We start from the raw sequence: 12,685 nt of genomic DNA, 5'->3' as shown, positions 1-12,685 counted from the left end.
TCTCTCTCTCTCTCTCTCTCTCTCTCTCTCTCTCTCTCTCTCTCTCTCTCTCTCAACATGGTTACATCCCTGCCTTGCTGGTTAGCTGCCTATTACACTATATGATTAGTATAGATAACAAACCCGCCCCTTGCTCGTTGTCTTCAAACAAATTCAGTAGGGCAATTACTGCGCCATAATACCACAGTCAGGGCGAAGGGCATTTTTGAAGGGGTTGTCATGGGTTTGGCTATTTTTGACTTCTACACTCTCAGAAAAAAAGGTACAGTGCTGTCACTGGGGCGGTACTCTAAGGTACAAAAGTGAAAAGGTACATCTTTGTACCTTACTCACCCCTAAATGGTACATATCAGTACTTTAGGAGTGTGTATTAGTACTTTAAAGGTACATACCTTTAAGGTACATATTAGTACCTTTTCAGTTTTGTACCTTAGGGTACCGCCCCAGTGACAGCACTGCCTTTTTTTCTGACAGTGTAGTAAAAAACGTTCTTTGACATAATTTCTTCAAAATTTTTCATTCCATATCTAGCTTTTATTTGGACTATTTGAGTCTCTTTTATTTGCACAGTTAAATATTATGCACAAATACACACACACAAATTGTTGCAGAATCAAGTTGCAACATTATTTTTGTTGCTAAGAGACACTTTCAGTCCGACATCTGTATTTCATTGTCTCACATCATAATTTATCATTGTGGTTTTTGTTGAGCAGAGTGAATCTTTAACTAATGTCCTTGTTTCTTCTTCACAGTGAACAGAGTATATGTCAAGCACGAGCCTCTGTGATGATCTATGATGACACCAGCAAAAAATGGGTGCCAGTCAAACCGGGCCAGCAAGGCTTCAGCCGCATCAACATCTACCACAACACTGTCAACAACAGCTTCCGCGTGGTGGGAGTCAAACTTCAGGACCAGCAGGTGAGACGTGAACATGGCACAACAACACGGATGGACTGTGTGATATGATCTTAACGTACACAACTTGTGCTTTTAGTTTCACAGTCACTTTCTATGAACATTCTTAACATTGGAAATCTGTTTCTGTAGTTTCCAAAACTGCCATTATGTAAAATCTTTCCTTGAAGAGCATCTGAAATAGTTTGATTATAGAGAAAATGTCACAGATGCAAATACTTAACCAAGTGTTGCCACTCTTCCAGGTCGTTATAAACTACTCCATTGTGAAAGGTCTGAAATATAACCAGGCCACGCCAACTTTTCATCAATGGCGTGATGCGCGGCAAGTTTACGGGTTGAACTTTGCCAGCAAGGAGGAGGCCACCACCTTCTCCACTGCCATGCTGTTTGCGCTGAATGTCCTGAGCTCTCAGGATGCAGGTAATTTACATGACCTTGTTTTTTTCGGTGTACTCTGTGCCACTCTCTGCTTTATTACTTGTGTGTGGTGTTTGGTTAGGTGTTACTTGATTATTTCTGTAATTTATTGTAATTTTTAGAGATTAGCTTGATATGAGTAATACTTTTAAAGGCATTCTAAGTAAGTCTTTGGGAATAATTGTTTGTAATGACATACTATAGGAACATATTTAAAGGCACAATATGTAATTTTCCGCCACTAGATGTCGCTTATTCAAAACAAAGGCGTAGCTTGACGACGTCTTGATTTGTGGAATCATTAGAATTGTTGTGTTCACCTCTACAGTCAGTGGAAAAGAACCCAACGTTTATTACCGTTACTGTAGTATGAAGCAGGTGGGGCTGAAAGCTGTTGGAGCAGAACGAGACCGCTGGAGCGATGGCTAATGAGAGACAAACATGACACACGGCTCGAGAGCAGTGGAGCTTTTATTATGCCGCAGACTAATGCTTCCGCTTCTTCTGGTTTATTTTTTGGGGTAATGCAGTGCTGTTTTATCATATTAGATACAGATTTGAGCATGTTAAAAAGTTATGTTATAATGCTACTCTTTGTGTTCGCTCGGCGGCTACTGTGAGACAGTTGTTGCTCACTGCAGTAAACTATATCGATATTAGTCATGGTAAAACACGGTACTCGTGGTAAATAAGACTAACAATAAGACTAACTGTACAGAGCTGGATAACAATGATTCATTTTCTGTTGATGAATGTATCCAAACAGTTGCTCACCTGTCTAGCAAAACACCTAATATATTAAAGCGTCTTTGGTGTTTCCATGGTTTCTACAAAATAAAACCGAAATCGAGGTTAATGTGAGTATGATTTCATTGATAGGCAATGCACTGATATGCCCGTGTTCTGGTTAAAATTGCTAATTTCTCTGGATTTAAACATTCTTGGAAACATTGGGATAATGTAAGTACACAAGTCAACAAAATATATAACAATGTCCTAGTGATTTTTGGATATTTTATTCCAAAAATCATACATATTGTGCGTTTAACTTATGTGGGAGATGTCTACATGGTTTCATGGGTAAAACATAGCCATATTTTATTTTATTATTCAGCAAGGATGCATTAAATTAATCGAAAGTGACTTTTATAATGTTAATTTTTTTTATTTAAAATAAATGCAGTTCTTTTAAACTTTTTATTGATCAAAGAATCCTGAAAAAATATGCATCATAGTTTCCACAAAACAATGATTTTGATAATAATAATTGTTTCTTGAGCACAGAATCAGCACATTATATGATATCTGAATTATCATGTGACACTGAAGACAGGAATAAATTACTTTTCAAAATATATAAAAAAAAAACAGTTATTTAAATTTTAATAATATTTCACAATATTACTGTTTGACTGTATTTTCGATATAAGAACTTTTTTTTTTTTAAATCTTACCAAATCAAATGTTTTTTTATAGTAGTGTACTTTTCCTCTGTGTTTATTATTCTTTGAATAATATCTTCTTCTTTTTTTCACCACCAAAAATGTTTTAAATTGGTGCTGCATGTAATATCATGCAAGATAATGTGAGGGAAGGGTGTATTTATCTTTTAACTATAGTTTGCAGTGTTTGTCTCTTAAATATCTATGAACATGTCAATTTAAAAAAGATGAGGGTAATGCAGGTGTTACTATATTACAGGCATGTCCTTGTGCTGATCGCTGTAACAGTCATTTAACTGTAATTTAATGCAAAATAAATGTCAACTAGTAGTCTGTAAATTCAGCCTGAAAAAAATATTGTTGTTTGGGTCTTATACATGGTACCCTCAAGTGTAGTATAATTCTTATTTAAGAACAGCACATGGGCCTCTCTGGTTTCAGGCTGCTGCTACTTATAAGATGTATGTGGGGGGGTCACAGCCCTGGTTAAAATATCCATGGAGCCAAACAGTCTCTGGCCACGGGTGCTGAATGTTTCTTGCTTTTTGGGGTGGGCAGATTGGAAACGTTGTTAGAAGTGCTACTTGCACCTCAGCATGCAGAGAAGAGAGAAGCTGGTGTTCACCTGCCTGAACTCACCTGTCCTGAGTCCTGAGTCCTGACTGTTATTACCAGTTCCCACCTGATAGTGGAGCTCAAACTGCACCATTATAGATATCTGTGCATAGATTAAAGCCACCTAAGAGGGCTGTGGAGCCATGCTTGGACCGGAGTTTTCCCCGGGGCCAATCCGACGGATCAGCTCCACAGTAATAAAACTCAGCAGTAAGTATTGTTAAGGGGAAGGGCTGGAGGATTCAGTTGCTTGTGTTAATGTATTGTGGTGCCTCTGATGGGCCATTGCGGTGGCTTTGATGGAGGATGGGGTTTTGGAAGCTGCTCGGCGGTTTTTGGCGCGGTGCCTGTCTGAAGATCGTGATTAGGCGTGTGTGCGGGGTTTGGGATCTAGAGTTTTTGTCATGACTGTTTTTGAACAGTCATCATTAGTGCATGATTAATATGGCCATTTGGGGTTCGAAAATTAATTTAGATTTTTTGTGAAGCATAACATAACTGATACTGCTGGTTTTATTTTTATTTTTATAGTATGCCCCATTGATTGCCTAATGTTATATATAATATGGTTTCACTTTATTTTGATGGTCTCTAACACATTCTGTTGACTTTAAGTAACATTGCACCTACAATCTAATGAGAGTTATTAGAGAATTAGTAGACTGGTGGTAGGGTTAGGATTAGAATAAGTTGACATAGTAGTTGCAAAATTAATTATGGTCAGTAGAATTTCTGTTGGGGTACCATAATAATAAAAAATTAGCAGAGTTAATAGTTAGTTATTAATAGTTTGTTGACAAAGTTTGTTGCAAAGTTTATTTGTTACTTAAAGTCAACAGAATGTTCAATTCATTAAAATATTGTTTAATTGAATTTGTCATGCTATTGCAATATTACAATATTAATCAGTCACATCAAAGCCAAATTAATTAAATAACAATAACAATGATAAACAACAAAAAATTATTATAATAAAATGAATAATAATACAATTTTTTTGTTGTTGTTGTTAGATTAAGGGACAGTTCACCCAGATGATGGGCCCCATTGACTTCCATAGAATGGGAAACAAATACAATGGAATTCAATGGGGCCCATCAACTGTTTGCTTTTCTGACATTCTTTAAAAAATCGCTTGTGTTCAGCAGAAGAAAGAAATTCATACAGGTTTGGAACAGTGTGAGGATGTGTAAATTAATGAATTTTATAGGGGTCATGAACTGGTTTTTTATACTGTTGTCTGAAGTCAATTTATGACGTTTGCGTGGTTTTTACATTCAAAAACATCATAATAAATTAGTAATAGGTTATTTTCTATCCTGGTTTTTAGCCTCTCTCATGGAATGTTCAGTTTTTATGGGCGTGCCGCACTGAAGACTTTGAAATAAACACCCACGGCTAGGATTGGATAAGATTTGCATATTTTAATGAGCTCCAGCTCCCCCGCAAGTACACGTGAGGGATTGTTTTGAAAGTGTGTGGTATGATGATTCACTCACAGGGCTCGCAAAATGTTTTTATCAAACAAACACAATGATTTATCTTTCATCCACCCACAATTAATTGGAATGTTATTTTTTATTACTTGGTGTGCCCGATTGGTGGATATAACCCCAAACTGTGCATCACTAACACAAACACACACACACACACACACACACACACACACACACACACACACACACACACACACACACACACACACACACACACACACACACGCCTCACTGCAGGGTCAGACAAATCAGCATGATGAAAACTTCCGCAATTGTATTTTCCCTTCAAATATCACGTAAAGATAGTGAACAACACGCATCAAGAATTAAATTCACATTAAATTCAATAAAATTGTGCATGTTCAAAGAGTGTGCAAATGTGTTTATTTAGTGCACATTCAGTGCTAGTGAGCTTTGGAAGACTTATTGTTCAGATAGATTTAATCTGGTATACGCATAAAAACAAGATACTTGTATTTGCTATTGTCTCAACTATTAGATTTATAATTTTATGTGATTTAAGGCTTGGTGCTTAGGCCTAATGCACTTACAGTTTAATGCAAAAAAATCTATATCTACATTGTAAAAAATCAAAACCAGTAATTGTTACCATGAGAAGCTATTTCTACAACTTAAATTTTGTTTTAATGTTAGGGTTTTTTTGTTAACATTTTAAAACAATCTACAGCTTTATATTTAGCATATGGCGTGTTATAAAAAAATGCCAGGGTTTATCAAACAAATAACCAGCGGTTCCCCTCATCCAATCAGATTGCATCCGTGTTTCCACTTCACGTCTCAGTGGACATCATCATTTCAGCTCAATGATCACCAGTGTATGTGTATTTGGTACAAAGGAACTCTGCTGCTGCGCACAAGCACCAGATGATATGGTGTGTGCGTCATAAAACACTGTAAATATTGACTACACTTTACTTCAAAAGCTTGTCCATAGATTTAATAGCAAATTAATAGTTTGTTCGTTTTAGTGATTCCCCCTCCAAAGTTTTTAAAGTATTTGACCATATATAACAACAAAATCCAGAGCTCCAGATTCAACCCTCAAGAGGCACTGAAAACTAAGAACCCATTAACTTTATTCATCATTAGTATTACGCTGCCATGACTTGCAGCAGAACTGGATATATGGTCAGGAGTAATATATTTGCTTTAAATGTCTAGTTACACAGTGCACAACTCAGCTGATGCCAAGCATTATGGTTGAATCTGGAGCACAGAATTATATTTTTTTGAGATCTGTCCATAAAAAGATATTGCATGTTCTTCTTAGGCTAAACTTCTAGCGGAAAGATACGTTTCTTCACTGGTGGAGTGAGACAATTCGATATTTCTCAAATTGCTCAACAGGGTATGGATTCATTATTTATGGTCTGCAAACAAACTGCCATTTCATAAATATCTAGCTTATCATAAAAAAACTTCTCATAGTAGCAATCCAGTCAGCATGGCTCTGTCAGTGAAATGATATTGAATCCGTTTTATTTTCAAGTAAGCTTGACCCTCGGATTTCTTTTGTTGGTCCATTTAGATCCTATATTGACTTATATGTTATGTGATCAAGTTGACTAAAGCCGGGTGCATATTGTGCGATTTATAATAGTCCTTTATGATTGTTCCTTGTCAGATTGTACAAACATGATCCCCGCTGTACGCCTTGTCACACCTTAAGATCTCAGCTGTCATTAATGTCAGACTGTACGATAGTCAACATGTGTTAAAAGGGACGCACACAAGAAAACTGGAGTTTTATATCATCAATCAATGACGCGTTCAGTGACAGTGAGCTGCATTACACGCTGGACTGAAATGGTCGCTTATTTAGGTCATGGTTTGTCTTGAAAAATTACGATAAATTGACGTTCGTCCTAGGAGAAGTCACACTTCAGGACTGTGTGCCAAATCTGACGCTGCCATAATTTCACCTGAGGTAAATTTTGATCGCAATGGGCATTAATCCGCTATCGGTGAACATGTCAAAATAACTATCAAAGACATCAGATTTTAGCCTAGGGTCAGAGGAATCTTTTAGGATTTGCAAAATTTGTCTCAGACGGCCTATGTTTTTCCTATGGTGTGAGATGTATGTGATGTTTCGTGAAGAGTTTCAGTAGTTGCATAGTGTCTGTTATAATGTTCATCAGTGATTTAGGGACAGATGAAATGGGACCATCTGCTGCAGACAGGACCTCAGGTGGATTGCGTGTTTGTGACCGTGTGAAATGCTGCTTTCACATGACGTATGAATATATTCCCATTCCTGTTCTTTGAGGGACTTAATATTCCGTTCTGCTGCTGCAGTTATTCCAATTTTTTTTTTTGTGCCGATGACAAGCTGTTTTCCCTATTAGAATCAGTATGAGCACATAGTTTAATATAGCTATTCATTTTTTCAAAATAAGCCTGGTTTTATTACACTGAGAAGCATGACAAAGATATTTTTGGACTTAATAAAACATGGATCTTGAAGGATGTATTTGGTTTATTATTTTTGGAAGTCATTAAGAGTGCTTTAGGATATGACGCTGCTCAATGAAATTGAATTCAATGAGACTTTAGCTCCCATAATCACCTTCAGAACACGGATCATTTAATGATTAAACGTGGAAGCAGAATCCCACCTGTCATCTGCTTCATCTGCAGCATGTTTAGACCCAGACTGATCCTACTGACAACTGCTAATGCCAAGGTCTTCGAGATGTCTCATTTATCATGCCTATTTACTCAATCTGTATTAACCGTTTAAAGAAATGGCATATGTTACTCTCTTACTTATTATTAATGATTATAAGTAAAAATAACTTAACTACTTACTTACTGTCAAGCAGAAATGTATTTAGTATTAATTGTATTTCATGCGTAGTGGGAGGAGTTGCTGTTTATGATCATCTGTAGTGCTGTCTGAGGTTTCCTGTTATAATTCTGTTTCTCATTAGGTGTAATATATAGAAAACATAAAACACCTCTGTGATCAGTTGTGTTTTGTGTTATTTTAAGCCATGCAGTGTTTTTATTTTTATTTTATTAAAGCTTTTTATCACTTGGTCAGTCCCAGTCAGAAATTGATCTAAATTACTTAATAACAGTAAAATGTGGTTGAAATATAAACGCATGTATTATATATTTATATACTTTTATGTTAGATGTGATGGTAACACTTTGATTTAGTGTCCAATTCTCACTATATTCTCACAATTTTAACAAGTTGCTTAGTATGCATATTACTCGGATATTGGCTGTTTATTATGAAGCACATATGCATGCCTTATTTTGCATGACCATATTTAACATCACTTGATCCTAATTCTTACCCAATACCTAAACTTCCAACTACCTTACTAAATATTATTAAGCATTAATTAGTTTATTGAAGCAACAGTCATAGTTAATAATTACTTAAAAGTGAGAATTAGACCGTAATCTAATGCGTCTCCAATGTGATTAATCACGATTATTCGATTTGACATCACTACTAGAAAGCTTTAAATGCTCATGCTCTTTAAAGCCAGGGGGATTCTGATTGGCCGTCAATATTTTTATCATTCATCAGCTGGAGAAAAAAAAATGTCTCCATGTTGATATCATTGTGGCTCTGCTGTGGATCCCTCTCTTCTCTTAGAATTGATACGATTATTACAAATATAACTCTAAATATTTATATAATTAGTTATTGTCTATGGTGTGAACAGCCCTTTAGAAGACAATCAATTTTAATAAACTTTTTTTAAATTATTGTTTCTCTCTATACAAACGCAAATGAATGTATTCGTCCAATGCATCTTCAGTGTTTGATTTTACATTTATTTACTTTGTTCTTTAAGTTTTGAGACCCCTGCCTATTCTAGCTGTATGTACAGCTCATTATTTTGCCACCTTAAATTGCACAGTAGAAAGAGCTAAACTCAATTATGTTGAATGGTGCCTAGCAACCAAAGATTATCAACCACATTAGATGAGCCCACACTAAGGGCCTTTCTCTGAACAGAAGGGCCTTCCTTCCTCCCTTGAGCTTCCATGCCCCATACTGAGATTCTGAATGTCATATGACGTAAATAGTCATCATCTCCGTAACCTGAGAGCCATGTTTACCATTATTAGCAGTGCTTCTTCACACCCCATAATAAGTTCAGCAGAACAATTATGGTGGCTTTAGAACGACTGCAAAGTTTACCAGTAATGAGGTGTTGGGTATGAGGGCAGTTGTCGTTATTATTTTGTTGTTTTGGCATTATATGGTTTGTCTCATAATGGATTTATTGGACTGTTATAGTTAGCCCTCATGTCTTAGCTTAGGGAGGAGGAAACGATACCTATATTTTCTGTTGTTGTTTTTAACGGCCATGTGTCCAATCAAACTAGTAGAAGGCTAGACAAATTAGGCAGATTAGCCGGTTTTGACACAACCTGATTTGCGAAAATGATGACCAAAACTAAAAGAAAGCATGACCCATACTGTATTAAATATATATTCAATTGCAGCATGGTACGTACCGATCAATGCAAATGTTTTGTTTCCAAATTATACTATATAACGAAGAATACAAGACATGTCAGATGACATAAACCAGCTGCCTATAATGTAAAATCTGTGTCCTGAAACCAAACCCGTTGAAAACGACTAATCAAGTCTGCCATAAGTTATCAGGATATATTCAATTCAAGTCAATCAAACGCACATTTTACAGTTCCTGAGAGACAATTAAATCAAAATATCTAAATGATGAGGTACGATTATTTTCTTTCTATTCAGGTCCAGCAGCACATCGTCAGAATGGACCGGTGACAGATGATGCCGAGGCTCAGAGGAGGTGCGGACCGTCTCTTATGACATTTACTCTTTCTGAGACATCTGTCACTTGTTATTTAAGCTTTTAAGCATTGGACACTGGCCTGAATTACAGAATGTGCTCCTTTTTAAAGTGAAGTATGCAATGTTTTATTTTTATGGTTTCCCTGAAATGTGTGGCACTTTCAAAATATGAAAGTCCTGTTTGTTTGAGCATCCGACCATCCTAACACCGTGACAGTGGCTCAAGCAATGCATGAGTTTGGGGCGGGACTATCTGTTTGCCCGACCAATTGCATATGAGGGGTGTTTGGGAAACAAAAATTAAAGGATGAACTTTTAATTAGTGTCGCTAGAGATGGCACTACATACATAACTTTTAAAATTACAGTTCATAGTATGTTCAGTTTATTACTGAAATTATTCTTCAATTCATTGGTTTTGCACTTAGTATTCTTCACATATTGCTGGAAGATTGAGAACTCTTCTGAACTGCTGTCATGACATGAAGTTTAGATTGTGCCCTCTAGTGGTCAGATACAAAGCTGAGCTCTAAAACTCGCTGAGCTCAACAGGACAAAGTGTGAACACACATCACTTTTCACTTTCCAGTGAGCTTTGTATCAGTAAGCAGTTTACACAGTGGATTGAGAGTGTTTAGATTATACTTTATTTTTAAGCGAGTTAACATTTGTTTTTAGGCAAATTATGGACCAGCATCAGGTGCAGATGGAAAGGGAACGACGAACATCTGGCTCTGCAGGTAGGCCAAAGATGCCACATCTCTGTGGAATATGATACGAGGCTACATGCTGTGCAATTAACACACACACACACACACACACATACTCATAAACCACCACAGAGTAACCCTGCAGGCTTTATTGTCTGCTTGGACAAACACTGAGGAATATCAACTTCCCTGGCCGGAGAACAGTTCCCTACTCCAAACAGCAGACACTGCCCATCCTCTGTCATACACACACGCTCTCTTTCTGTTTCTGCTTAAGCATTTATCAGTTCAGCCAAAACAGTCGTCTTTCATAAACAGTATTTGTGAGTTCTGTTTTGGTGAATCTCATGAAACATGTTGAAATAATTTTGCTTAAAGAAAATTAAGCCTGTTGTAGGACAATTAAGATTTTTTAAATTATTATTTTACTTTGTGCATTATTTCATTATAATTCCTGTTGTCAGTACAGTTTAAATTAAGTGATCTCATTGTTATTGAAATGCAAAATAATATATATATATATATATATATATATATATATATATATATATATATATATATATTTATTTATTATTATTATTATTATTATTATTATTATATATATATATAAATAAATGATTATTTAGTACTATTTATTTAGTTATTAAAATGTCCAAATAATGTGTCTGTATTAGCCTGGCTTCGCCCTCCTACGTACTTCCATTAAATTTTCATTTTCCTTCAGTAATCTGTCTAGAAATGAGATGTATTCTCTGGTTTTCTCCATTCAAATTTTAACCAGACCAGTTTAACCATGTATGTATGTATGTGTGTATGTATGTATGTGTGTGTGTATATATATATATATATATATATATATATATATATATATATATATATATATATATATATATATATATATATATATATATATATATATATATACTCAGTTGAAAGAAAATAGGTTTTAGTACTTTTAATTTTTAAGTATTAGTTTAAAAATGTCAAAAGTAAACGCCATATTGTAATGAGAATTTGTGAGTGTTTGTCATAAAAATAGTTACAATGAAACAAAATCTTGGTCACATAATATGCTTAATTTTCTGTTATTTCTCCCTTTTTATTTTTCTGAAATCTGACCTAAATGTTTTTGTGAGATTCACCTGTAGCATATAACGTGCTTTAAAATGGTATATTTTGCTCACATTTCATCTTTTTCAGTTTCTTTGTACACTTTGATGCTTGATTTTTCGTCATTCTCACGTTTTCTCTCTTTTTGTTTGTCATTTGTGTTGAACCGTTTCTCTTTCTCTGTTTCTTAGTCTCCACCCTTCAGTTTAAAGTGTCAGCATCTGCCTCTCAGTCCGAAACTGCTCTGCATGACCTCAGACAGTATCGGGCTAACACTCTCCCCCCTTCCTATGCTCACCTTAACCCCGTGCCACCTTCCTCCCACACCTCCTCTTCCTCCCAAGAACGGGAGAGCGGGTACCGCACAATGGACTCCCCTCAAAAAAAGGCCCAGCAGCTTTCCCAGCTATCCACCTCTCTGGCTTCTGCTTTCTCCCCCGTACAGCCAGGTGTCACTCCTCCACCTCGCAATGTCAAGCAAATCCCTATTTCTCCTCCAACGGGCCACCAGGAACCTAAACACGGCACTTGGTCCTCTGCCCACATGTACGCCCCATTACCCACCGCGTCACCCCCTGTTGTAATGGCAGTGCCGATCAAACAACCTGCCCTGCCTGTCGCCCTTCCCCTGCCGCCCCTAAACAACGGCCCAACCTGTGCCCCAAAAGGTCCCACTAACTCTTCCCACTTGGTGCCTGTAACACACCACCAGCAGTCATCCAATGGCCAGGCAGAGGAGTACTACCCATACCAAAACCCTCCTACGCAGGTCACCTCCGGAGCACCACTGCACCCACACTATCCCATACAAGAATCGTCCTGCCCCCTGCCCTCTCTCATTGGCCATCCCATCCAAGGCCCCGCCCTCCACCCGCAGCAGCTATACCAGGCCACAGCCCCATTCGACACCACACCCACCTCTCACACCACGCCCAAGACGTCTCCTTCGCCTGTTTATCAGAACGCCACAGCGTCCAGCAGTAAGTATTTCAGACACCCATCAGCTGCCCCCTCCATAATTACTCGCCCACCACCAAAAGGCTTCACACACCTGTCCAGTGGAATTGGGCTGATGACATGCTGATCTCAAAAGCTGTCCAAAGAGAACAGTTCAGTCTTTGTACTGAAACCATATGCAAATACT

General features: G+C 37.1%; 1 protein-coding gene across 4 annotated transcripts in view; it reads left to right on the top strand.

The window, feature by feature from the left end:
* Window positions 1-12,685, top strand: part of evla (Enah/Vasp-like a) — a 43,928-nt gene that overhangs the window by 24,216 nt on the left and 7,027 nt on the right. For 3 of the 4 annotated variants that reach the window (XM_067455240.1, XM_067455237.1, XM_067455239.1), the window contains exons 2-6: window positions 756-924; window positions 1,167-1,344; window positions 9,663-9,720; window positions 10,400-10,461; window positions 11,733-12,521. In XM_067455240.1, coding sequence (XP_067311341.1) covers window positions 756-924; window positions 1,167-1,344; window positions 9,663-9,720; window positions 10,400-10,461; window positions 11,733-12,521 — 1,256 coding nt within the window. The remainder of the gene's footprint in view (window positions 1-755; window positions 925-1,166; window positions 1,345-9,662; window positions 9,721-10,399; window positions 10,462-11,732; window positions 12,522-12,685) is intronic. The other variant, XM_067455241.1, reaches the window with a different exon arrangement.

The sequence above is a fragment of the Pseudorasbora parva genome, chromosome 10 (genome assembly GCF_024679245.1).
Source record: "Pseudorasbora parva isolate DD20220531a chromosome 10, ASM2467924v1, whole genome shotgun sequence".
In the NCBI taxonomy this organism is placed as follows: domain Eukaryota; kingdom Metazoa; phylum Chordata; class Actinopteri; order Cypriniformes; family Gobionidae; genus Pseudorasbora; species Pseudorasbora parva.
This window is presented reverse-complemented; position numbering and strand designations above follow the sequence as displayed.